This window comes from Mycteria americana, chromosome 5, assembly GCF_035582795.1.
Source record: "Mycteria americana isolate JAX WOST 10 ecotype Jacksonville Zoo and Gardens chromosome 5, USCA_MyAme_1.0, whole genome shotgun sequence".
In the NCBI taxonomy this organism is placed as follows: domain Eukaryota; kingdom Metazoa; phylum Chordata; class Aves; order Ciconiiformes; family Ciconiidae; genus Mycteria; species Mycteria americana.
This window is the reverse complement of record NC_134369.1, coordinates 43453108-43479952: the sequence shown is the minus strand read 5'-3', so window position 1 is coordinate 43479952 and position 26845 is coordinate 43453108. Positions and strand designations below refer to the sequence as shown.

Sequence of the window (26845 nt, the reverse complement as noted above, 5' to 3'; positions counted from 1 at the left end):
TCTCCCACACAACACTTCACGCTCTGCTCCTTAGACCCTGGTTTCGAGGTGCAATTCAGGTGTGACCGTTACGAGCTTTCACACACAAAGCTCTCACACATGCTCTTTCAGTATCAAGTTATGCCTAGTGTTGGTCTGGGGGTTATGAATAAGGAGCCAGATGCCTTAATTCTAGAAAGGTAAGTGAAAGTAAGCTCAGATTGCTGACTCTTCAGTGCCTGACAGTGTAGTAGGGAGGTATGAATCAGCATGTTGTACGCCTGTGAATACAAGTTAGTGTAGGTAGCTACATCCTCCTACTCCAGAAGGAAGATTTGATTTGGTACCTAGCTGGTGCTGAGAAAATTGTGTATCTTTTGTTACTCATCTTTTGAAAACGTTTTAATCATGATGCATGGATAGAATATACAAGAGAAAAAAATACAGTGGTGTGCCAAAATAGAAAAGATTTTGTGTAATTTATGAAGCCAACGTGATAAAAGATGATCAAACTTTTTAATTATCTTTTATTAATGTTATAATAATTAAGTGCCAAACACTTCTAGTTACAACTTACACAGTATGCAGGAATACTAAATACATCTATACTTCTGTTATTTACATTTCTTTTGTAACCATGACTTACATGGAAAAGGGAGTGAAACCAGCCTTTTGATGAAAGCTGAATCTAGTTTAAAAGTGGTTATAAAAGTTACAGAACTTTAATTTACAGTACATTAGTATGAAAATTAAAAAATCAAGTTGGTGCTTAAAGGAAGCATTGAAACTCAGTTTGAATTTGTATTTCCATATTTTCCGTCTGCTCCTAGGTCTGGCACAATGCTGCGTAATTCAAAGTGATACCTAGATGGTCATGTGTAAGTTTCCATTACTTTATCCCCAGTCAATTTTAAAAAAATGTTGACTGTTCTAGAAAGATTCTTACTGCGTCACTACAGCTGCATCTGAAATTGAAGGTCCCACTTTATGTTTAGCTGTATCTTTCCATTAGGTACATAGGGTATAGGAGAAACAGGAAATATTTTCCAGCTAATTTGAATATTGCATGAGTTGGTCTTACAACATCAGAAAACTGCTGTCGGTACGCTCTTGATGGTTTCACCATCTTCTGAAAAACGCTGTAGCCAGTCTTGCATCTTCCTAGCTTTCTGCCACTTTGTCAAGCACAAACAGAGGGGCAAGAATTCTGTTCCTGTTTGTTTCCACGATGCAACCATTTAGCACCATTTCATCCAAAATGATGTGCACTCTGTCCAAATTGAACATGATCTAGAAACATTTCAAGTTAAGTATATTTTGAACACCATAATTCAGAGAAAATCTTAGGCACCTTAGTCTTTAATCAAGGTTTACAAAAATAGGTATTTCTTAATTTATTCTAGTTTATTTGGTTGTTTATTTTAATAGAGCTAGGGAAGCGGTTCAACTGACACTTTTTTCTGACCACAGAGGTGTCAAAAGTTTGTAGTGGAGAAGCTGAAGCCCCAGCAGTATGCCATCCTGGAAGATGACCACATAGCAGTAAAAGCAAGGTAAACTTGAACTTACATGTAAGGTGGTTAATTTTACTCTCTGCCCAAGTACCAAACATTGCCTGAATATAAAATGTTATCAAGGGGTAACAACCTTGAACATGAAGATGCAAATACTCTGCATTTCTTCTTAGAAAAGTAATTGTCAGTCAAATTCTTAAAATTTGATTCTCAAATTTCCCTTACCCTAAGTTACTATTTGATCTGCTTGAAAACAGCCTAAGAGGAATATGCTGATATGTAAAGTTGAGTCATTGATCTAATAATAAATCTCATAAAGAAGAGTGCCAGTAAATAAATGGTTCATATTTTAAATACTTTCTAAAAGATACTTATAATCTCTAATGTTCACCTACAGGAAAATAATCTGAAACAATATGAATTTGTACTGTTGTGGTATATGAAATGTGTCCATGACCATGTCTGTCTTTCCTTAACATTATCTAACAGCATCTGTCTCAAAAAAAATGATGACAGGCCATACTCTGGTATTAAGCGGCAGGCATTCTTCTGCATACATTGGTGTTTTGTGTATCTACTGAACAACTGCAAAGGGTTACTTACTGAAAAAACTCTTATGTTGCCATTTCTCACCAGAACCTGAAATGGAAATAGGCATAGCGAAAAAGCCTGCTGGGTACATCTGTTATGCCTAACTGACATGCATGTACAACGAGAGGCGTGAATAACCCTTCATCTGCCTTGCTCTCCACCTGCTGCTGCTCTTTAAATGTGTTCTTCGCTGTGCTCAGCAGATCAGCTTTGCCTTAATTTTGCTCCTCCTCGTTCTTGCCTGTGTGTTGAGGACTACTGCAGTGAAGCTAGCGAGATACTTTACAGTAACTTCTAAACACATCTTTCAACACTTTTTTCCAACTTTGATATGAGTCTCTTGAGTGCCTTCTCTGCCCATTATGCTATTCTTGATGCTATGGTTTGAGCTCAGGAAGATGGTCTGGTTTTGCTGTACTCCTTGTATTTATGTTAGTGGATTTACATTCTAATCAGTGGAGTTGCAAGAGCCAGGGTTTTGAAGGCATCACGTTTTCCTCTGCTCAGCGTGATAAAGCTTAAGTCTCATTTTTTGAACATGACTCGGGCATTTAAGAGGACTGCTCTGTCTCTGAGTTCCAGTGGATCTAGCTACAGCAGTCTGCCCCGCTGCTCTGCCAAAGAGCAGGAACGGTGGGAATACTGAACGGTACAGGGCAACAGCTGAGAAGCCACGGATCTGTATGTATTTGTTCCTCCTCGGTGGTTAATGCAAATGGTGGGGAGACAACACCTTAAACCACCAGAACTGCAACAACGTGAGCTCATGAGAGTGAACTGTCTTAAGTCTGAATTCAAGAAATGGATTTAAGTTAAGTAACATTGACCATCCCCATGCCTAGCTTTTTAGCACCTGGCTTTGAGAACGGAATTCCTTAATCTGAGTTAGGTGCCTTTATTTTCCATGCAATGAGTGGTGAAAGCCAGACCCATCAAACAGTTCACAGGTTCTGGAGAACCAGGGCTGAAGCCAGTACTTGGGAATGCAGAGAGGGATTTTTCTGTGATCCTCTCGCAGATTCAGAAGCCCAAGTCATTACTTCAAGTAATGATGACTGGCTCAGTCTCTTTTAAAATGTCACAGTAGAGATGCTGCCGGCCTGAAACCTGTAGAGGGACGGAGGCTGAGCCTGTCCTCAGCCTGGGGAATTCCAAACCCATGTTTCTCTGAGGGCAAGCTTAGCTGAGGTGGTAGCAGCTGCACCTGCTGCCTTCTACTTACAGTTCTCCTGCTGCCTGTAAAAGTTATTGAGTATGATGGTCTAGCCTGGCACTGAAAGAAGCTTAAGTTTTTGTTCCTGTCTTGGTGACTGCTTCTGCTGCGTACATTAAAGCAAGAAGAGGCGCATAGAGATGAAAGAGTAGAAGCTTGAACTTGTTCAGGCTGAACTGTTGGGGGAACCTGTATGTTCAAGTTAGCTGAATTCTCGTCAGCACGCTGTCCCCTTCCTCTGCCATTTCAAGTTGCCCTGAGTGCTCTGGCCTGAACCCAGTGCTACTGTGTATTTGTGCAGAAGGGTAAGCGATTGTATCACTGCTCCAACAAATGAGTTCTGCTTGACCAGGAGCACAGCGTGTCTAGGTATGCATAGTAGCAGAATTTAGGCACCCAAATAACTTTACCTACTAGTTACTGTTATGTGAGGAAGAGAAACTACAGACATCAACAGGATCTTGGACATGAACAGTATGTCCATGGTTCATCAGATAGCTTCTAAACTTAACCACCTAATCTAATTCTAAGTTGTATTTTAAATACCAGACTTCTTCCTGAGTCTGACATAGGCCTAAACTGCTTCTAAAAATCAGACTTGGGCCTTTCAATACCGAGGAGCAGTACTGTCCTTAAAACTTCAACAGTCTCAGTTTCTGTAGGTAGTTTTACTTTGCTTGGCAGATTAAAGACTCAAGACATTTCTTCCTATGGTATACTTTTCAAGTAAATCATTCTTTACACAAATATTTTAATCTGAGAAGTTAGGATTTCTTCTTTTAGGAAGACAGCTCTTCTATTGCTGCTTAGTTCACCTCTGGCACTGCTGTACATAGGGCAAGAGGATCTGTTAACAAGTTAGATAACATTCCATTCAGGTTTCAACAAGTGATAAAGCCAGCTCCTCCTGGCTTTCAATTTTTACACTCTACCACTGATTCACAGTGCTCCAGTTCCCACAGCGGAGCGAAAGCTCCCCTCTCTCCAGGCCTTCCTCTTCCTTGGAGAGTCCCAAGGATTCAAAACCCAGAAGACTGGAACAACCAGGATCAGTGATGATGCAACAGCTTGCCCCTCCTGCCTTATTTTTCTGCGTTACCTTGTTGGAGAAAACATTTAAAACACTTAGCACTGCTCTTTCCCCTGCTGCGTTTCCTAAAGAGCTGATACATCACAGGAAAACTGCCTGCATACCAGTATCTTGCAGCCATTCCACTCAAACCCAGTATGGTTCAAGGAGATGTCAATTCACCTGCAGGGCCAGTCCAGGTTATTTCAAAATTGGCCTAGTCCATTACAGAAACCTTAGTTGTATGATTTCTGTCCATCTGTAACCTGTTAATCTCTCAGTCATCATTCCAGAAACAGTGATTTCACCTGCAGTTTGAATGGGGATACTAACACCATTCTGGAAAGATCTCTCATCTTGATTTTTGGAAGGTCTCAAAGCATTCTTTACCCTCAACCTAACATCCAGGCTTCCTTGTTCAGTTCCCTTCCCACCTCCCTTTACCATGCTGTTCTTGGCAAACAGTCAGATTGCACAGGGAGGAACCTTGGCTTTTTTCCCCTTCCTTTAAGTCTCATGACTATCCTCTATGGTTACATCCCGTCATACACACGCTGCTTAGCCATTCACGTCTGAATGCCCTGCCCAGTGAGGGATATCTATCTCTGATCCTCAGCAAGGCTCATCCTCCCCACCTGTCATTTGTTTGGCAAGTGACCCCAAATTTCAGGGTTTAAAGCCCTGAAGTCATAGATCCACACCCAGCTGTAGAGCAGCAAAGCAAACCAGTTTGAGCAACTGGCAACAGGAAAAAGCTATATTCGGTGTGTGTGCTGCCATGTGCACCACCCAGAGCTGTCGCTAAGGTCCCGCTTCCCGTAAGAATCCTGGCTGCCCACAAAAGAGGATTAAGGGACTTTCACTAGATCCATGCAGAGGCTAACAGGTGTTTTTAAACAAGTATGCAGCAGAAAACATGTATTAATCTCTGCATCTGTAGATAAAAGCCTGTAATAAAAGTTTTCAGAGCACCCAGTTAAGAAATACTCTTAACAAGGTGTCAGCCTCGGCAAAAGGTGAGCCCTTACTGTCTGGTTTACAGATTTCAGTCAATGCTGTTGTGGCTGCGTACCTAGCAGTAGAGGTAAATGGCACCTACTACAGTTGGTATTTAAATGTTATGCTGGCTTTTGGTAACTTTAAGAGCTGCCCTTTTTAAAGACATTAATGGTACTTTCTACTATCACAAAGAGTTTTTATGGCACATACATACAAAGAGGAGGTAAATGGGACAGAGTCTTGTGTCTCCTTCCCCAAAACATTCTATAGGCAGATAGTTAAGTGTGGGAGAGGGGGAGGAAAGGAAAAAGGCACATTTAGGACTTGCATGTGACAAATAACCTCTTCATATAGAGACATTTTAAGATATCTCAGGATTTTCCAGGCAAGTAATTAAGGGTGTGTACAGGCTTAAGAGATGCTAAAGTGCAGCCAACACCTTGTGATCAGGTAACACACCCAGGAGCACAAACACAAGCTTTGTAGATTACAGCACAAGTACTAATGGGGCAGATGATTTGCTACTGAATATACAGCGTTACAAAACTTTGATTTCCATCCTGGACATTCATCTTCAACTAAAGATTAGTTGGAGTTGCTTTTTTTTTTTAATCTAAAGCCACACATTCTGACTTCATCTTAGGCTAAAAGTTACTTAAAGTGAATGTTAGCAATCTAATGGCAGGCAAATTTTAGGCACTGAAACCCATTTAATGCTTTCTGACCACTTCTTCCTCAAGTGACTATGCCGACATTAAATAGAAGACAAATGGTGCCTTCAAGTTCTGTGATATTCTAGGATATTTGCTCCTACATTGAGGTGAATTTCTGCCAAAGTTTGAAAGGTGGCTGATCTACCTGACATGAGTACATGTCCCCTTACATCACAGACCTAGAAGGAAACTTTTCCCTTAATGAATAACAATTTTAAGCTAATCCTTATAGGTTTCCATTTCATCCACTTATTTTACAGTACAAACTGAAGTGTATTCTTATAAATTCTCAGAATAAATGCATTATTCAATCTTCTTACTACTTAAATGCACTGTAGTCTGAAAGTGTTATTCCACAGGGGACTGAAGAATACAGTTGATTCACACGAAGTATTCCCTGTATCAAAGTTTTTTATCTATCCTAGGAGCAGCAGCGCTAGCTGCAGTGGAATGTAATGGGTTTTATGGATCAAGACATTCTTCAAATGCCTGGTCCTAGAGCACCCTGTCTACCCCCGCCCCTCCCACAGGGGGAACGTAAGTATCCCTTTCTTCCATAAGTTAATAATGTATCTTCAAGTAAGCTTTGCTTCACCAGTTAAAGCAACAGAAAAGTTAACTTTTTGTAATTTTAGAAACTCCCATGCTTACTAGCATATCATTCCCTACAAAGCTGCTGTGGTAACACTTGCATTTTTATAGTCTCTTTGTCATCATCACACCAAGAAAGAAGCTCCTACACCATCCAAGCTGGAGTTCTTGAGCTACATAAAATCCCACCTGCTCATTTTATATGCGGAAGCGAGGCTCATCTAGTGCTACTAACACATGAGGAAGCAATACCCCTAGGACGATTTCAGTACTTGTTCGTTCAACTGGCCCAAAACACTACTTATAGATATTTTAAAAACAAACCAAACAACTTTAGAAGTGTTACGTCATTCCATCATAGGTACCCTTAAGTATATGACTGACTGTCTCTCAGAATGAAAGTGGACATTATATAATGGCTACGTGCTTTACAATTCACACATAAAAACTTCTGTAAAAACCAAGGCTAATCTAAAGTAGTTACTTAATTGGCTAGTAGCTAATCAGTGTTCATTTTTGCAGTATGCATGAGAGAACTTTGCAATTGTTCATGCATTGTTTAGCATCACACACACCTATGTCTTACATACATACAAATATTATGTATGAATCCTGTTGGGCGGGATTCAGACTGGACCCAGGCTCTGCCTTGTGCCCAAGGCACCCTTCCTGGCAGCTGACTCCAGCCTCAGGCCACGATGCCAGCTAGTATGTGGGTGCATTCGGGTGTTTGGACCTAAATGAAAGCTGGAGCCCCGTATTAGCAGGAGCTGCATTGCCAGGAATACAGGGGTGATGCACTGCAGCTGGGGAAGCTTTAAGAAGCAGTGCACATGCTGCAGGCTTGGCGTGGACTCCAGGAACATTTCAATTGCGTGATGGTCTCAGCCTTTAGATTTAACTGTGGTTTACTCTGTGTGTGAGTGAATAGCCTTCAATGATTATGATCCATTTTTCATGTTTTTTGATGTCATGTAATTTCCTACTATTTTTTTCATGTCAGTAAACACTACTTTCTATATAGAATAGCCACTATCACTTTTGAAATAAACTTCCTATGGATCTGTACACAAAAATAATAGCACAGAGACAGGAAATCATGACAGTCTCCTGCCAGATACTTCATATACAAAGATTCTGTAAATACTACTTGGTGTTCGCTGCTACAGACCTTCAGCCAGTACTTCCTCCATCAGGTATTTTGCATCCAAGCTAACTGTACTGAATGTAAGAGTTAGCTTAAGACTGTTTGGCAAAGGAAATGGTTTAATCCCAGGTGGGGATATTATCTTACACACTGTGAAAGGCATATTGATGGATTATTGCTTGCACTGCATTAACATCTAAGACACTTGTAGTCCAGATCTTATATTGTTCTCCTGGGCCTGCTATTCAAGCTGTTGTCAAAAATAAATACAATCCTGAACAGCTCACTTCTTTATCGTTATGCCTCTGCTTTACATTTGATGTTAAGGGTATCTCACTTCATTTCAACTATTTTACATATCCTCTCAACTTATGAAAAGCTCCTCTTCCTTAATAGGAGAATTATTTTGTACATATATAGAAGTAAAATGTTTTATTTAAAAATTGTTCCCGAAATGTATAAAAGAGCATTTCTGAATGGGAAAAACTATGTGCATCATGCATATGTCACACATGTTGAGGAGAGACATATCAGACATGAGCTTTTCCAATATTATTTCCAGTAGTATCAAATAAGATAGTAATGTACACTCCTATTTTCCAAATACTTACATTCACACCCTCATGCAGACAAGACCCATGTAGAAGATGAATTTCTACAGGAGTCATTCAGACACCATATTGCACCCATTGCAAATGTTAGTGCGAGCATATAATGCAACTTCTCTAAACAATGCAGCTGTATGCAGAAGTCTGCTGGATATGCAGGAGCCTTTCTCAGCTATTAAATGGGCTACTGGTGATAACTCTAAGTGTATAACTACAGGAAATTCCTCTCGGTAGGAAAACAATGACCAGAGGCAGGCAGAATTTAGAATCATCAGTACTCCAAACACTCTAAGACAAAAAGAATCAGGTAATTGCAGGCTCAAAGTACACCATATGGAAACATATGGGGCTATTTTTATGTATAATTACTGAACAGGTCAGGTTAGTCTCTAATTCAGCAAAGCTCATGCACAAGTACACATAGTTCTAATCCTTGACTATAATAACTGAATACACAGAGTCCCTTCATGCTGAAATTTCATTATTGTTCTTTTATAATATTAATGAATTTAGGAGTGTTATATTAATACCACAGCATTTTGTGAATTTCAGGAAGGAAATACAGACAGTATATATACACATACAGATATATTTTAAGTTCAGTAAATGAGACAGAGTTCCAGCATGTAGCAAGCATTAAAATATTTACAAAAGTGAAATTAATTATTTCCTTTTGTTTTTTTTTCAGTAAAGAAGTGAGAACAATTACAGGGAAAATTACAGAATTTTTCTATGTTCTTCATATGTACTAATTCTTAAATAAGGTAAATAAACTAAATTGCTTTGAAGTATTTGATTCCAGAGTGGCAACTGTATTTCAGGTGTATAACCTCTTTGTACCAGTAGATCTGCATTTAACCAACAACAAACATAGGCATAAGGATAGCTGGAGTAGAGTGAGCAGGCAGTGGGATTGGAAGAAATGAGGAGGAAGACGACTGTTTGTGCTACATTCTCCTGGTTTAATTTTCCCTGAATTCAGTATTGTATTTTATTTACTTGCTATTTGTGTTTAATTATTCAGGACTGTATGTTAGTATTTAGTATTTGTTTGTATTTGGGTTTTGTTCATTTTTTAAAATTATATTTTAGTTAATACCCTGCAAATTATACACATGAAAATACAGCTGTGTAAGGGGAGGGAGGGGAAGAAAAAGGTATCTGCAGCAATGCCTGGTTTCCTAAATTTCCTCCTCCCAGGCCTTTCTCTCTTTCCATTGATACAGAAAGTAAAACTCACCTAGACTTTCATGAAGCAAGATCAAAGCACAAATCTAATCTTACGATGATGCTACTGCTGTTTGGCTCAAGACACAGCTTTAACATTCCGTTCTTATTATTGCAGTCATTTCAATATCTATTTTATTGTAAACTTAAAGAAAAAAGTAAAACCCTGAAGTAATAATTCGCTAAGCCTGAAAGTTCCCCCATGAATATAACGTTTCATGTCTAGGTGCTAATGGTACTTAGTTCTCTCTAAGCAAGCTCTCCCTGTCTTACTTTAAATGGTACCAGGCTTACCCTAATGACTGAGGATTTAAATAGGTGACCCTCATGAACATCAGCCATGCTTTCAGAAAGATGCCAAAATGGTGCTACTTACTGTAAGTGAAAAATTTGTGAAACATCTGCATTGTCTCCACTGTTTGACAGTCAGTGCTATGAAGACAGTATGAACTAGAACGTACACCAAAAAGAGAGAGACAAATGGATTTCTGATACTGAAAAGGATACATCTAATTCACTCTGCAAGGAAAAGAGATGGACAACCATTAGTTACAGTTTGACCTCTCATCTCATAGTCATTAAACATTGCACATCCCTTTGGAGGATAAAGAAAGTCTTCAAAATACAGATACGAAATTTTAGGGTGATTCAGATTTCTCTTCTGGACTGTACAAGTACATGCTCTTTCCTGCAACACTGCTTTGCCTTTTATGTGTTACCTGCCTCTGTAACAAAAGCTAATGTCCTGAAAAACCCACTGAGGTCACCCACAAGTAACAATTTGAATATACACAGTGCCATCTGAATGAGTGGGTGGAAAACCAGCATCTCTGATCATGGCAACCCCAGCCCTATATTCTCTCTTCCTCCTTCTGCAAGAACAGGATGTTAATGCCAAGTTTACAATTTATATAAAAACAGAGTTAAAAATATTGCTGCAGATCATTTCAACAAAACATAGTTAAAAGTGTTGCTGCAGATCATTTCAACAGCAAAATCTAGACATTGTATATACCCATGGCTGTGGTAGCTGTGGCTGGATGTACTAGGAGAGGGAAGGTAACTCTAAGCTTTGGACCCTTAGCACTTCTATTGCTCCAGCCCCAGCAACACAATTCTTCACACAGTCATCATTTCCCTTCTAGTCTTGGCCTGGATTTACCCCAAGTAGTTTTATTCATTTAACCAAAATGGCTGAGTTAGAAGCCCTTGTGGTCTCTCTGCAGTCAACAGAAGAGATGGGTATCTTCAACAGTTGACTCAGCACACTTGAGGCATGACTCACTTTCTCGAGATACTCATCCATCTCCACTGCTGGTAATGGGAGCTTAGGATGACCAAACTTCTAACTTAGGTGCCTCAGTTAAATGTCTAAATTTAGAAACGGTTAATCACAGCCTCAGCAGTTAAGATCTTGCACAGTTAGGGTGGAGCTTCCCCAGTGTCTGCTGAAAGAGGGAATCTTTATCTGCTACCGAGGGCATTTAGTTTGCTAACATGGCTTCCACTCACAGTCTAGCCCTGGAGTTTTAGGCAGAGTTCCCACTGGTAAAACTGCTACCACTTCTATGGTCTAAAGATGCTCTAAACCGGACTAGTTCTAGTCTACAGGCCTCCGCTGAGTGACCCTGCCACTTCAATTAGAAATTTTGTATGTATCACAAACATTGTATTTTAAGAGTCTGATCAGTTTGAGTTTCCTCAGCATTAAAAAGTAGTTGAAAACACTGGAGTATGTATTCTGAACCGTATGCAGAGTTTTCCCTGGGTAGCCATTATAAAAGTGAAGGGGACTCAGAATTACATCTCACAAGCAACTTTGAAAGCTTTCCCCCTAATTCTGTTAATGTTTGTTCTGATATTTGAATTCAAGCTCTGTAAACTCCATTAGATAAAAATAGAGTATGGGAGAATGTTTAAAGCTCACAAGCCTAAAAATAATAGATGACAAAATGTCCTTCTAGAGCAGGACAGATGTTCTTTCCTTTCCCAGAGTTTTGTCTCCATTGTCATAATCATAATTTGGGATTCTGATAAAATTCTGCAAATCCTAAACATTAATCCATAATAGTACAGACTTATACTTTCTTGCTCTGTGGTTTCTGCCAGAAACCCCAGCTAGAATTATAGCCCTCTTCTTCAGTGCTCTGCCATTTATCGTGTTATATGCTATTAAAAATAGAACCATGGAATGGCATGAGATTTCTAACCACCGCCCTTTTCGGTTCCCCTAGTTTCAAACCTTAAATGCTATGGAAAATACAAAAAACTCTGGTATGATGAATTCAGCAAATTTCTAACAACTATCAGTGGTTGGATTATATATGTGGTCAAGGAATTATATATACTACATTTATATGTATAAGAACTACATCTATTTTTGCTCTGCCTCAAGTGAAGAAAATAAAAGTTGAGAACTGGCTGGCAACTATTAGCTCAATTAGATAAATAAGATGTGACTAAATTTGATTGTGCATTCCTGTGCTGCTGGGATCAAATTCCATTCCTGGTTATAACTGCTTAGGCTGGTACTGCAATCATAACAATTTTAAGAAACAAATTCTGAACTTAGTACAGTCAGAAAGGGATATACTTAGTACCAGCAGTTTCAACAGGCTGGTGCGACGTTAGTTGAGATAATAGCCTGAAACATTTTCCAGGCATCTGAATAGTGAAGGGTGCAGATGACTTTTTCAAGCATGTCCTTGAATTCACAGAGGGAGCTCTGCCATGTGTGCTGTGGTACTAGTACTAGGAAACCAGTTACAGACCCTGCATACTGATCTCCTTTATGTATAATTACCAATGTAAAACCCTCAAGTACATGGACTATGGAGGAAACTCTATCCAGTCCTCTTTTCTGAGAGGGATATCCAACACATTTCAGCATAGACAAACTGAAATTGATAACTGATGCCCAAGTATGATTTCAAGCAAATTTTTTTATAACAAGATTATTACAAATCCTATACTAAATAGCACATGTTCTAACCAGGATTATAATGCTGCGTTTTCAAACTTTGTGAAAACAAACAAACAAATCTCCCACCAAAAGGAGCAGTGTCATTTTAACTGGAGTCATGTCTGACGTTGAATCCTCAACAAAATGACTATCTATGTAATAGCTGTTTTATCAGATATCCACTGTTCCATGACAACAACATGGGGAGCACAAGTACAGACTGGTTTCTGAGGTTTCATTTGTTCCATCCCTCTGATCTTGTTCAGTGAGAGTGATGTCAGCTCCCTGCTTAAAGCTTACACCATCTTTATCATGAATGAAGTGCATTTGGGGGTTGTAATGCTAAGAACTGCAAAAAAGAACTGTAAAGAAAAACCTCTTTATTTCTTTAAAATGTATAAAATGCCAGTTGCTAATTTAAGAGTAGACGACCCAAAGAAACCCCTGAGTATAAGCATATAAAAACATGCTTTTCTAACAGAAATATTTCTGGTATTCCTTGTCTGATGGTTTATAACCTATGTATGTATACTTTTATTTCTCTGAAAAATCAACTAATACTGCTTTTTTTCCCCCCTTTTTTTCTTCTTTTTTTTTTTTTACAGTGGTAATGTTCATGCTAAAGTATTCAAAATTCTAAATGTATATGAAAAAATATTTTCTCCTTTGATTTATTCCCTGAAATGACATATTCACTAAAGCTTTGAAAGAGAAATATTTCATAATAGAGTCAATGTCTCACTCACCACTCTGCTGAAGTATTTGTCCAAAACTTCCACAAAATTATGAATTAGTTCATATACTGCCATCTCATTCTGAAATTAAATTAAAACCAAATTAATATTAAATGAATAGCTAGAAAAAGTAATAGTATTCTTTGTCTTTTTTCAGTTTGTGGTGTATGAAAAGCAAGTAGAAAATGACAAGACCTACAATAAAGTGCACAAGCTCAGGCCACCATCGTGAGAGGAGGTGTGGTTATCCAGCAGAGGTACTGAGAGCAGGGGAGTGTCGTGGGGCAGAAGCTGCAGGCCAGCCACACAAGTAAGCACTGCAGTACCCGATGGATTTGTCGTGCCTGGGCTGCTGCCATCCCATTGCATCCTTTGTTCCACCATCACCCAGGTTAGCTAGATAGATACAGCTAACTAGGCTATGCCTACCCGTGCTGAAGTCACACCAGCCAGCTGCAGCACAGAGCCAGGCTACGCTGCAGCAGTATGGATGGGCGATTTTTGTGAGGTGTAGCAAAGCCCCAGATTGCATGCCATCATAACCCTGACTTGAATACACTCTGGTAGTCAGCAGCTACCTTCCACATCACCCAATTAAAGTCTCCAATAGTAAGCTTTGAATTAATTTCTGAGAACTGGGAATCAATGCAAACACTAAAGCCTTGCAGGCTCAGCCTGAACAGATGAAATAACAGTACTTGTCAATTTTCAGTTAGATACCTTTTTTTTTTTTTTACATACAATAAATTGGTGTCTTTCTACCTGACAGTATGGGAATTTTTTCTTTGGCCAGGGAGGTTAAAAACAGTGAGCAGTTGGGAAGTCACTGCAGATGAGACAGCTGGTCTGGCTGTAATGCTAACATTTCTTCAGAAACCCCACCCTACATAAATTTGTTTAATCAAACATAAATTTAGAAAGCAGAATCAGTATAAGGCTCATGAAGACTGCCTCATGATAACAGTTCAGTCTACTGCTACAGAATTAAGTCAAACATACATTTTCTTTTATACCTCTTTTTATTTCACAGAAATAAAAATGTCTTTTTGCAATGACTCCTTGAAATTCTGTAATTGCTATTGCAAAATTCCATGCTGGAAGAAGACTTAAGTTCTTGCCCATGACTACTACAAGCTTTCATTTCAAGAGTGTATATAATTTCTTACCTCTGTCTCGTTGATTCCAACGACTACAAAAAGGGCTGCATACTGTCGGTATACCAGCTTAAAGTCCTTATACTCAATGAAAGAGCACTAGGCAGAAGCAAAATGAGTCAAACATAGTAGCTGCCATTTAAGCATACGACAGTATTAAGTAGAGTGCTCAAAGAGCCTAAGCGTTCATGTTCGTAAGGCCTACAAAGAACAATGGATTTCCCAAGATCCACCAGACAATTTTGACTTGAAATAAATTTAGTAGGATAACTATTCCACAAAACTTTCCATCTTCTGGTAGAAAACATGCCATTTCCATTTTCTTTTTAAATGGAAAACTGGAACGTATAGAACAGAAGTGACTTGTTCAGGGTTTTAAGGCAGTCAATACTTCCCCTAAATTTTAATTTGGAAGCCCTTCCAAAAGAGACAACCTCTTTTTCATATTTAAAAAAATGATCGACATTTTTATATAAAAAAATTAAAGAGTATTTGATTTCCAGACCCAGGGGGAAACTCCCATGTCTTTCACAATAAGACAGAAGCCAGCAGATGGTGCTGTTATACACTGCTTTACAAGTTGCCTCCTTTTCTGAAGTATCATTTTGTTCAGTCCTTGAAATGGCAGCATACCATTAGCTCTTTTAGTGGAGTTTCTGTTTGGAGACACTCTTGCAAGCAGTATGGAGGAGGTTAATTTCTTTAGTCACTGTCAATTCTGTGAACTAAGGTACTTTATAGAAACTGCTATTTTTTCTGAGGTTTTCTAGAATGAAATATGAGGACACAATTAATGAAAAATAAAGCAGCTGACTTCAGAACACAAACCAAAAAACTCCGCTCACAGTCCAAGTCACAGATTCTCCTCCAATGCAAGTCAACGTGCTCAAAAGTTTTGCTATGTTTGGTACTTTTCTTAAAGAACCAATGGCTCAATTAAGTGAGCCATGAAAATCTCAACTTTCACCTAAGAAATTTTCCAACTTCTGAGTTTTCTGACTTTCTTGCAGAAAGTGTGAACACTTTTTTTGAATAAAAATGCCTAATAGAGAGGCCTAAAAATTTGTGTTTCCAAAAACCCCTGTGTTTTAGATGGTATTTTCATGATTTGGAATCCTCTCTCATAAGTTTTTTGTTTAAACTTGGAGCTGTCAGTACTATCCCTACTACCTTCTGGCAAAGTAGCAGTAATATCTCTCTATCGATCTCTACCAGACAAGCAATAACAGGATAAAATAAATTCTTCCTGGACTTCTGAGCTTCTTCAAACAAACAGGAGGAATCTTCATGACAGTGATACACAAAACTCCAAAATCTCTGTAAGCCTCAGAAAAACATATTTGTTCAATGCAGAGTAACAGTTCAACTGACTGAACGCATAATCTAGAAATACAATCTTTTTCTTCACAAGTACAAATGAAATTATGACCTGCAATGGAAACTGATGTGTTTTCAGAATTATCGACATGAAAGATGTGAGATGTTGATAAAATAAAATGGCTAGGGGAAAAACTACAAAGCTTACCTGATCCTTTGAACGGGAGAGACAGTTTTTTATTACTTCAGCTTCCAGCATTGTCCGTTTATTAATTTCTACATGCTCATAATACCTAGAGAGCCTTGTTTGACCCTGCTTGTTTACCATAAGAAAAAATTTTATCATTTCTTCTTTGTTGATCTTAGCAGTAGATTTGAATATGGGGTGCAGGAATCAAGAAGAGTATTTCTGTGAGGGAAAAAAAAAAAAGTAGTATGCATAGGAGTTATAAAAGACTTTCTAAAAGCTAGCCAGCCCAGATCTGCGTATTTTTAAGACGGAGTTTATTGCCAAAACATACAATATAGGGAAAAAATCTCTAATCTTTTGTATGCATCCCATGAGTAAAACTCCATTTTCTTCCAACACAAATAAACACAAACTATCTAATAAATAATAGCTTTCACATTATCAAGCAATTTAATTTCTTTGTAGGATTTGGGGAATTGGAGGAATAAACATTTACTTCTTCAAAACCATAAATCTACTCACCATTTTCTTCCCGCATGCTAACTGGTTTGAGAACATTATCAGAAATTTGCCCAAAACATAAGGCTAACACAGCTGATAAGAGCAAAATTTGCCTCTGAGCAGGTTTTTTTCCCCCTCCTGACTTGTATTTAACAATCTATCTCATTCATACCACCCTGACATCAGATTGAAGGGAGAGAGGACAAAAGGAAATGCATGGGCCACAACACATGACCATTTCTTTAATGCAGAATGAGAGCCTCCTAAATATTTGGGTATCAGCAGTATCAGCACACATCTTGAGCTGGACCAGAAGCCACTGAAATCTGTTTTCTCCTGTCTAATTTCCCATACTGACGCAAAAGGTAGATTCTGCAGTTAATGAAAACTAAGCGTGGCTCTTTGAGAGCTAAGGAGAAACCTGTTCATGTTAATTACTCAAAACAGCTTAATCTCAATCTAAATCAATATTAATCCACACAATGCCACTGAAATACAGTTGTAGAATATAAATGTCACATGCAATGTACAATGAAAAAGGCTATTAAAAAGAGCACAGCATATATCAGAATCTGCTTGCTAAAGAACTGAAATCTTTCATGTTTTGAAAAGCATGCAAAAAAAGGTAAGCTGCAGATATAATTTTTTTGAAATAGAAGTTCTCGGTTATTTTCTTTAATGCCAGAAAACAGGCACTGTAATGTTTTCCATCTGACTCTCTATTTGGATCACAGATTTATTGGCCCAAATGCTCTTGAGGTTTATGCACTGGAAATACAGCAACTACCACAAAAGCTATTTCTTTATTCCAGTTCTGAAGAGTTGCTCCTTGCCTGGTGCAAATATTCTCTCCTAAGGTCTCACAGCTCCTGTGAGAAAGTCCAAGCTGAAAAAAACATCAGGAACCCACAGAACAATACAGTGTAGCTCTTTGTGTAAAAACAGTATATCTTAATGCAGAAAAGCAAAAGGGGAAAAATACAAAAACAAAAATAGGTCTCTGAGGCAGCAACCTCATAGACGTTTAAACATATGCTGATTTTTTATAACAAGGCATACTGCATAGCTGCTGCCTCATATTATTAGCAGAATAAACTGGCTATATACCATTCACGGGTGATAACACCTAAATCTTTCATGATAGTGATACAAAAAAAATCCCAATATATTGTCCTGACATTAATTATTGCTTACTTCTAATTCATATTGGTCACCTAATTATTTTCTGAAAGAAAAGCCACCTCTATTATCATCACCTTGGAGCTCAAGAAAGAGATCCCGTTTTCTCAGTATACTGTGGTTTACTCCATATACAAAGAAGTTTAGATTTCTATACTAAATGTATCTTCACTAATTAGACCTGATACTGAGAATTCATTTCTTAACTAAGTGACACCTCCAGGGAATACGAGTCCAGGATTAATCCTCAGGGCAAGACAGTCCGTTTGGAATCATGACAGTCTCAGAGCTTTCTCACCTCCGCCAGGCACAGTGAGGGCTCTTCACATCCAGAACAGGAGCGCACTTTTGTTGATTCACTCAGACGGAAGAGTCATGGACACTGGTCAGTGCTGCTGCGGTGGTGCACGTGGCTTGTCCACTGCGCTCCGGGCTTCTGAACTAGCACAACTGGGTCTCTGAGAAAGAACGAACTAGGTAATTAAGACAAAAAAGGGCCCAGATGGAAATGTATGGCGGGATCTTCACTGTTGGATGGCAGCTTAGGCTGACGTTTATGACTAAATGGGAGAGCACCATCTATACAATCTTTTCTGCATTTAATATGTGGCTCTTTTTTTCCCCATTCTATTTTGTGTTGCTGCTTGAAGTTAGAGTTGCAATAAGAAGAGATGTCTTAATATGTCGAGGCATAAAGAAAGGTAAAACAGTGAGATGACTTAGTCATTTTTTGATACAAACCTTCCAAGAAGCAAGGATAAGAACGAAGGACTCATTCCAGCTCAGAATGAGGCACTCTAGCAAGGGCCAACCTCACGTGCGAAAGAAACCTGAAACTTTAAAGCTACTCAAAAAAGCTTTAAAGTGGCCTGGAAGAGGAACAACCTAAGAAATGCTGCCCATTGTTTTAATGAAAAAAAATAGCAAACTCAGACGCAGGAGACCAAAAGCTATGCATGTTGTTCCTACTAACTGCAAAACATGTCTGTCCAAGCTACACAGATAATGACAGCGACATCGACAGCTTTTCTTTTTTCTTCTTAGTTTTATGCTTCATCTTTGTGTTTGGTACTGTTGAAGCATGAATGAATAGTCTTCTGTTTTGAGTAAGTTATTTCCAAGCTATTTTAATAGTTTAGTCATAAATGGTACTGAGGAGCGTAAGTCCTGTTCTCAAAAATCAGCAAGTTGCACAAATCCATCCTAGAAGAGTAAAAACCTGAGGCTTAACATCTCTGCAGATACTCAAGTGGGACCTGAGAAAGGCAGGACAGTAAAGCTACCCCAGGAGCATTGACAGAGCTGTTGTACTTTGAGTTACTGTCAAGCAATATGTAACAGAAAAAATGTAAGAAGAATTGATATGTATGGATCTTATTGCAGGACTGGCCCCTAATCCCAATTATTCCTTTATTAACCTAATGTTTCTACTTGGTTAATGCCTTTCTGTTGTTATGACTATTGTATCTGCGTGTATTCTTATGAATGGCCTGGATTGTTTTACATATGAAAAACATAAAGTTTTACATACTTGCGACCAGATTTTTTTTTTTAATCCTCACAAATGCTCTTATCCAGAACAGATATAAAAAAATGAATCACGTTGTAATGGAGGTAGAACCATAGTAGTACTCAAATGTGTTATCTGTAATTTATGAGACAATCATTATTCACAGTATTAGAACAGATGATTATCATCTGTAGGAAAGAGGTCCACTAGTATCACTAGTCATTTCTGTATTTTCCCCACCAGCTCCAAAGACAGCTTCCAGAAATTTAGCTTATATAAACGGCAGCACAAGCACACTGTTTTGTGCAGAAACACTGGAATAAGTTTACATGTACAAATAATATTTTTTTTTAATTTACTAAAAGCCTGCAAACATAGCTGTGAGATCTGACTTTGAGAATAACATCAGTGTTAAAAATATCTTAAGGGGTTTTTTTTCTTTAAAAACAATTCTGAAAAACATCACTTGTAGAAATAAAAACATTTGCTTGCACAATTTAGGCAAAAAAAGGAAATTACTGAGTTTTGTTTCTAACAAACAAAGTTTATTTCTTCTTTCATCTTGGCTTTCAGATACAGACAACACGTTAAGATTAGTTTTGCACATATAAGATGAAAAGAAACCTATGAAGTATAATAAACAAACAAAAAGCATATCTGTGCATGTTGATGGGTGGAGAAACTCCCATTCCTTCAAGTTCTATGTGTTTGAGAAGCTACCTTTTATGATCAATAATCGGTACTCTGCTTACAAAGATAGCTCAATTTCTTCTGATACAACTCTTTCGTGCTTTTCTGTGCATTCTCACCACACGCCTGCATGTATCCATGCATATACACACAAATTATGATGCTTTTATGCATACAGAATCAAATAGTTCAAGGGAATTGGTGACAAGATGCAAGCCTTTCATATCTCTGCCATTATTTTGCTCATTTTAGTAATGAAAAGACATTACTATCTGAAGGCTGTTTGTCAGAAATGAATAGGCTGTCTCATTCCAGGTCACTGGAGAACTATCTGCATCACAAATGCGCTTAGGAACAGAAGACTGGAAGGGACTATCCAGATCCTGATGGACTGTCAAGTCCAGCTCTCCCCATTACAGTCAACCATGCATTAGAAATTTTGTCCAGAATAGCCTACAGTATATGCTTCATGCATACCCAATCTACAAAACACCTACGAAATTCTATGACAGAATGAAAAACCTCAGAAGGCATCACTTGGGGAAGATTTAAAGTCTTGAAATTGCAAACTTCCCTTCAAAAGAAATTACCTTCCAGAGTGACTGCGTAGCACTCTCCTTTATTTTCTTTACAAAATATTTATTCTATAAGGATAATTTGGCATGCACGCAAATGACATAGTTTAACTACTGTGATTTAATATGCGTTGTTACACTGTGTTAGATCTCAGCCTCATTAAAGTATCTCTCGCAGATATGAGAGAAAACTGGTATCATGATTGGCTTGTGTGACTCACACTGATAGACTGATGGAGTATGTAGTTGTTGATGACTTACAATACCATGGCTTTAACTCCTAAACCAGCACATCACAGAAGACTAAGGACGTGGGCTCATGAAGAGGGATGCTTCTTGATTTTACTGCCCTCAAGCAGGCTCTTCCCCCCCCTGCCTATAGAGGTAACTCCAGCCTTGTATTTCAAGACAAACTGAAACCTGCCTGCTTTGCTTCAAAATGCTGAAACAGAAACCATGATGGTTCAGGAATTGCTTCCAGGAGATGCCAGTTCTGTAGGCTGCATAGCCACATAAGACACCTCAAAGTAAGTTGTCCCTGTTTGTGAGTCACACCCCTAAATGCTCTCTTTTCAGATACTGTTGAGACCTCTTAGAGAGGCAAAGCCTGCAATACCTGTTCTGCGGATACAAAGGTCTTAAGTCTCCAGCGTGGCCAACCCAGCAGATTCTATATGCAGTAATATAAAACATATTTTAAACATAATTTTAATTACTCCTCCAGTGGATACAGCACTCGACATTAATTTATTTTGTCAAAGATATCACCAATATTTACACACTCTGACACATAAATTATAAAAAACCCAAAACACAACCTGAGTTTGAAACTTCTTGCAGTAGAGTTGTCATTAAAATTAGATTTGTGTCTCTCAAGCTAAAACCACTCTAGTCAATATCCACAGATTTAGAAGCATTTTAGCTATTGTGCTATGACAAAGTTTTGCAACACTCTAGGGCTCTCAGCCAAAAAGTAAATAAGAGATCAAATCTAGCAAACAAGAAATGCATGACTACATTTTCACAGATCTGCTTCACCAAGAACTAAAAATAATTGTTAGACAGAACTAGAAGCCAATCATTTACTGCACTGTCCAACTCTAAACAAGTTGGTTTTCTGGATGCAGAGGTCTAGCTCCACTTTATGTGTCCTAAATGTAGAACTAAATGGGTTAAACTGGAATTAAAGCATTAATAAAAAGGAAAAAATGACTAAATGTTACAGGCACAAGCAGGTGACAGCACAGGAATAAATATTTTTGAGGTATATATTAGGCTATTGAGCTTCCTGGCTATGAATTTATTGTACAGAAGCGTGTAGCAAATGAAGACCGGTCACATTATTGATACCCTTGCTCTTCCTGTTTTTGTTCAGACCATGGACAAGGCTTTAATAAAAATCACATGCAGTGTTATTAATATTTATCCATAATAGTAATTATTTTTGTATTCTAGATCTTATTACTGTACACATTATAATTCATCCGAAGATGAAACAACTATGTCTATGTGGCTTTAAAATAAAATACTGTGTTCAACTTCAGGATCAGGGATTTTAAAAAAGCAACCTTATTCATCTAGGGAAGTCAGGGAGGAAGGAAAGAGTAAAAAAGTTTTCCTTTGCTGTTGAGTTGTCAAAATGCTGGCTGAATACAGTAATGAAATCAAATTGCAGTAACTCCCATATACTCAGGAATGAGGAATGTCCTGTAAGATTGGAGCTAAACAAAAGGCTAAACTGGTTATGAGGTAAGTCTTAATTTTTAGTAATGATTTGACACTGTCAGTAGACAATGAAAAAAAAAATCAGCTGAGGTGGAAAGGAGTTGGTTTAGATTGGCTAATCTGTATGGAATCAGGAAGACTGTAGGATGAAATTTTAGTAGGAAATGATTTAATGGGAAAGAAAGGAAGGATTGGTTAAACCAACTGAAATATCAATACGCACCCGAGGAGATTAGTAGAGAAAGGAAACGTCAGTACTGAGACAGGCAGTATTTATTTTTTCAGTAATTAACAGAATTCCAGCTCTGTCAAGAATGAGCCCTGTTTAGGAACCTATCAATTTTCTTACTGAATGAGTACAGCATATAAATATTTTGAAGACAAAACCAAGCTCCCAGCTTACTTACAATGGGTCACCTAGAGATCATTTCAAATAGGATGCGATGATAATTTGTAAATATTGCATTTCACAGCAACATTTTGCAACTGAGGTAATTTCACCACATCCAAACTACAGCATCAAACACTGCATTGCTATCACAGATAAAACTGAGCCAGACCAAATAAACCAGTAATTTCTTGCAAAACCTTCCTCACACGGAAAGGACTTTTGAATAGTAAACATTGTGCGCTGTCCCTTCTCATCAAGGTGGAAATACATTACACACATCCCTTACCATTGAGATACCAGGAAGATGACCATTCATTTAAAAAAAGATTAGCCAGTTTCCAGAGACATACCATAAATTTAAGAAATCTATTCTAAAATCACCTTGCGGGGCAAATTGAGCGCACCATTAAACAGCACTGAGTTTGAGAGACTTAGGCGTCTTAACCCCCGATTTGCTGTTCGCACGCCGGTTTAGGAAGCAGGCCCCGGCCCAGCGGCATTCCCGCGGACTCTTCCGAGGGCGTTTGACACTCCCGAGGCGCGGAGCAGCCGCGGCCCCGGCGAACCCAACTGTCGCCGCCTCAACATATAACGCCACCACTTCCGCTTTTCACGTCAGAGCGGACGGAAACCACCCGGCCGCGCTCCCCCGCAGCGGCCGGGCCTGGGCCGCCCGCCGCGACACCGACCCACCTGGGGCCGGGCCGCGGGCGGGGCGGGGCCTCCCCTCCCCTCTCCTCAGGGCGGTGGCTGCCGACGGCGGGTTGCCCCGGGGCGGGCGGGGGCAGCGCGACAAGAGGGAGACAGCCAGCGGCAGGGGCCGCTGCCCCACGGCTGTCCCCTGGGCGGTGTGCCGCCACCCCAGCCCCGAGAGGCGTCTCCCGGCCCCGACCCGCTCCCCCGCCCGCGGGGCACGGCGCTCACCTCCCCTCCTGCGCACGCGCACTCCGCCGTCTTGCCCGTCCGGCAGGAGGAAGCCGGCGGGCGAGGGGAGCGATTTCCCGGCATGCGCCGCGCCGCTCCCCCCTCCCCTCCCCGCCCGGCCGCGGGTGGGTGGGCCGATGGCTCGGCGGCTGTAATGGCGGCTGGCGGCGGCTCGGCGCTGCTCTGACACCCGGATACTGCTCGGCGCAGCCCCCCCCCCCTCCCCGCGCCCGGCCCGCCCCCCTCCTCCCCGCCCCAGCCAGCTCCGCTCACCCCCTCCCTGGCCCCTGCTCCAGGCCCCCGCCGCGGGACGAGGAGGAGGGCTCCCCGCAGACAATGGACGAGCACCCCGGAGCCGGAGGAGGCGGTGGGATGGCGGCCGCCCCGAGACCGCAGCAGCCACCGTCGCAGGCGGGTGGGAGCATGAACCTGCAGTCGGGCGGGGGCTGCGTGGGGGCCGGAGCCGGCGGAGGAGGAGGAGGGCAACCGCAGCAGCCCCAGGGCCCCGCGGCCCCGGCTGGTCAGGAGGCGGCGGGCCCCGCCGAGCTGTCCCGGCCCCAGCACTACACCATCCCGGGGATCCTGCACTACATCCAGCACGAGTGGGCTCGCTTCGAGATGGAGAGGGCGCACTGGGAGGTGGAGCGGGCTGAGCTTCAGGTACGGGGGGCGAGGGCGGGCTGGGACCGGCTCGGTGGGCTCTGGGGACTGGGCCGCGCTCGGGGTGCGGGAGCCGAGCTGCCCGGGCGAGCGGAGCCCGTTGGGCCCCTGAGGCCGATCCGGTAGCTGTGGCTCGGGGACGGTACCTGGGCGAGATAGGGCGAGCGAAGCGGCGTCGCCGGCCGGCGGGGCCGGCGAGGCGCAGCCCCTCACGGCCTGAGCTGGGCTCCTTTCCCTGGGGCAGCCATTTTGGTTTTTAGCATGGCGCCCGCCTGGGCTCCTGGCTCCGGAGGCAGCCCCTGCTCCGCAGGCCTCTCGCCCGTGCTGGCGTTGCGGGGCCCGGAGGACAGCTGGGGAAGGGCGGGCGGGCGCTGCCGCGGCGCGGGGCTGCTGACCCTCCTCGCCGCCCGCCCGCGGCAGGGCGAGCTGCGCCTTGACAGCTGCGATCGTCTCCCTCAGCACAATGACTCCGGGGCTCTCCGGGCCGGCGGCCTCCTCACCCCTGGGTGCGGGTTATGGGGAGCAAGAGCCTCCGGGCCTGGGAGGGCTGGCGCCTCCCCGAAGCTCAGCGAGTGGTTGCTTTAGGGGGAGAAGAGGGGGTTGCGAAGAGGCAGGAGTGCTTGTCTCCCGAGCAGGGAGAGGACGAGGAAAGGGTGTTCAGGTAAACCTCAAGTGAAGGACTTGGCCAGGCACTCTGATTTGAGACAGGTCGAGCGTGTGCTCACCTTTTCTCCTGTCTCGTTTCTTTGGAGATTTCGTATGGGAGAAACAACTACTGCAGAATAGTGAGGAGTTGATGGGTCTGCAGCTTGGTCATTTTAATATACATAAAAGTACAAACTTCATCTCAAGAACAAAAACTGAATAACTCTTCAGGCTAGAAAGCAAGTGTTTGAGTTCCAGGATAGATCTCTTTCCATTAATGTTTGCTTTTAGTAATAGAAGGATATGCCTACTAATTACTTTTGCATGTAAAAGTAAAACCATGCATAGACTATTACAAGTTTATGTACAAATTACAAAATCCCCTGAATGTGAGGTATCCATATAGGAGTCATTATTCTTTCATAGGACAGAAATGTAGACAGTAACAGTTAACAAACTTTGTTGCTTCTGAAGAATTTTTGGTGATTTTTGTATTGAGTGAATGTTGACTGTCTTAAAGTGGCATTCCATCAAATTGTACTGTAACTAGAGTTTTTAATAGCATGCTGCAACAGTAGCCAACATTTGTGAGGTATTTACTTTCAGATTTCAGAACCAAGAACTATACCTGAGCCTGGGCAGTTCTTTCAGGACTTCTCAGCTCTATAATAAGCATGTAATCTGCACTATTTTTGTTACAACTATAATTAAGAAAGAATTTTTTAAAACCACCAAGGGAAACAAATGAAGAGGTTTCACTATTTCCTTCACTTACTGCCTGTCTTACCATTTTAAGCCTTGTGGAATGGCTGTTTTTAAAATCAGTTTGGACATTGGTGGGCACTTTTGGCAGAGAACAATTGGCTGTTTCTCTTGTTTTCTCTAGTGTCTTAGTAATAGAGCATTATGTTTATAAATAAGTTGCTTAATGCCATTCATTAGCAAACAAAACCATCTTGGCGTATTTGTTTTATGTGTAGGCTTGTTAGTTCAAAACGAAGTACCGCATTCTGTACTCTAATGTAAAGCTCAGTTCAGAGACTTTGAAAGCTATGTCTGACTGAAAAAGTGCTGCTATGAACTCATGTGGCCTCTAGACACCGCGATGTGTTCTTGCCAAGTCTGCTGCTTTTGCTTGTAATTGCTGTTTGTCATCCATGACCATAGTGCTTCAGTTGCTTATTTCTGAAGTTACCGTAGTAGTTCTGACCCTGGCTGTATAGATGTTGATTCACTCTACCTCATGTGTGCATCAGGTCATGGGACAGAGACAGCATAGTCACTGCACAGTGCATGTGCATGAGGGTGGGGTTTTTTATAACTTTGGAAGCCCAGGAAGTGGGGGAGAGCCATTACCTTTGGATTTTAAATGTCAACCTGTACAGTGGTGAGGACTGAACAGGAATGCGTTGAGAATGTTTTTGGAAGAGATGTGTTTACCAGGCCTGTGGGTTTTTTTGTTGTTCTACAACTCAAGTTGTAAAGTCCCAGTATATTTTGTGATTAATAAAGCCTTAATAGTTTGGACCCCAAACAACAGTTCTGTCCATTGAAGCTGCTGAAAGTGTTATTCATCTGTGTGATACTATGTACAAGTGTGTTTTTTGGTGATTGAGGCCTCCTGGGTTAAAAGGAAAAAAAAAATTCTGTAGCATGACAATAGATAATTAATATGGAAGTATGAGAGTTGGATTGTTTAGATGCAGTTCTCCTCATGCAGGTAATTTCTTCTTTCAACATGACAGTAAACTCTCTAAACATTGTTTCTCCATGCTGGCAATCGCAAGTTCTTTCTAAGTTAACTTCATAACTTTCCAAATGATGCTTTATAAAAAGTATGTGAAACCCAAATGACTTAGCAATATGTGTGATTTTATTTACCTGTTCTGAATTTATGACTTTTATTCTTCCAAAGAATAAGATACTTCCATATCTGCGGTATGAAATTAATGGGACTCCTGAGTGATTTCCCCACCCACCCCCTTTTTTTTCCCCTGTATAGTTCAAATGACTGGAAGAGTTGCCCACCCCTAGTAA

General features: G+C 40.7%; 2 protein-coding genes across 15 annotated transcripts in view; one reads left to right on the top strand and one right to left on the bottom strand.

Annotated features, from left to right (window-relative positions):
- Nucleotides 1-478: 478 nt before the first annotated feature.
- Nucleotides 479-24428, bottom strand: AP4S1 (adaptor related protein complex 4 subunit sigma 1). Of its 12 annotated transcripts, none has more exons than XM_075503096.1 (7): nt 23504-23620; nt 17987-18146; nt 16027-16227; nt 14514-14600; nt 13360-13428; nt 10159-10170; nt 479-1269 (listed from the first exon to the last, which is right to left on the bottom strand). In XM_075503096.1, exons 3-7 carry the CDS (start codon nt 16162-16164, stop codon nt 1141-1143), a joined length of 435 nt encoding a protein of 144 aa, XP_075359211.1. In that variant the 5' UTR covers nt 16165-16227; nt 17987-18146; nt 23504-23620; the 3' UTR covers nt 479-1140. The 12 variants fall into 12 exon arrangements, with proteins under 12 accessions (XP_075359211.1, XP_075359209.1, XP_075359205.1 ...); XM_075503085.1 differs by lacking the exons at nt 479-1269; nt 23504-23620 and adding exons at nt 21080-21133; nt 22930-23248 and having other exon boundaries at nt 9158-10170; XM_075503086.1 differs by lacking the exons at nt 479-1269; nt 23504-23620 and adding an exon at nt 24310-24421 and having other exon boundaries at nt 9158-10170.
- STRN3 (striatin 3) overlaps nt 23618-26845 on the top strand; it is a 67555-nt gene continuing 64327 nt past the window's right edge. The window contains exon 1 of one of the 3 annotated variants that reach the window (XM_075503081.1): nt 23618-24163. In XM_075503081.1, the coding sequence (XP_075359196.1) occupies nt 23840-24163 (324 nt within the window). In that variant the 5' untranslated portion in view covers nt 23618-23839. The remainder of the gene's footprint in view (nt 24164-26845) is intronic. The other 2 variants (XM_075503082.1, XM_075503083.1) reach the window with 2 other exon arrangements.

What these genes read in the sequence shown, in the direction of transcription:
- AP4S1 (XM_075503096.1), bottom strand. Translation starts at nt 16,164, where the DNA reads ATGATAAAATTTTTTCTTATGGTAAACAAGCAGGGTCAAACAAGGCTC. An exon ending in TCTCCCGTTCAAAGGATCAG is followed by an intron (nt 14,601 to 16,026) that starts GTAAGCTTTGTA and finishes GCTTCTGCCTAG; the next exon opens with TGCTCTTTCATTGAGTATAA. An exon ending in TTGGAATCAACGAGACAGAG is followed by an intron (nt 13,429 to 14,513) that starts GTAAGAAATTAT and finishes ATTTAATTTCAG; the next exon opens with AATGAGATGGCAGTATATGA.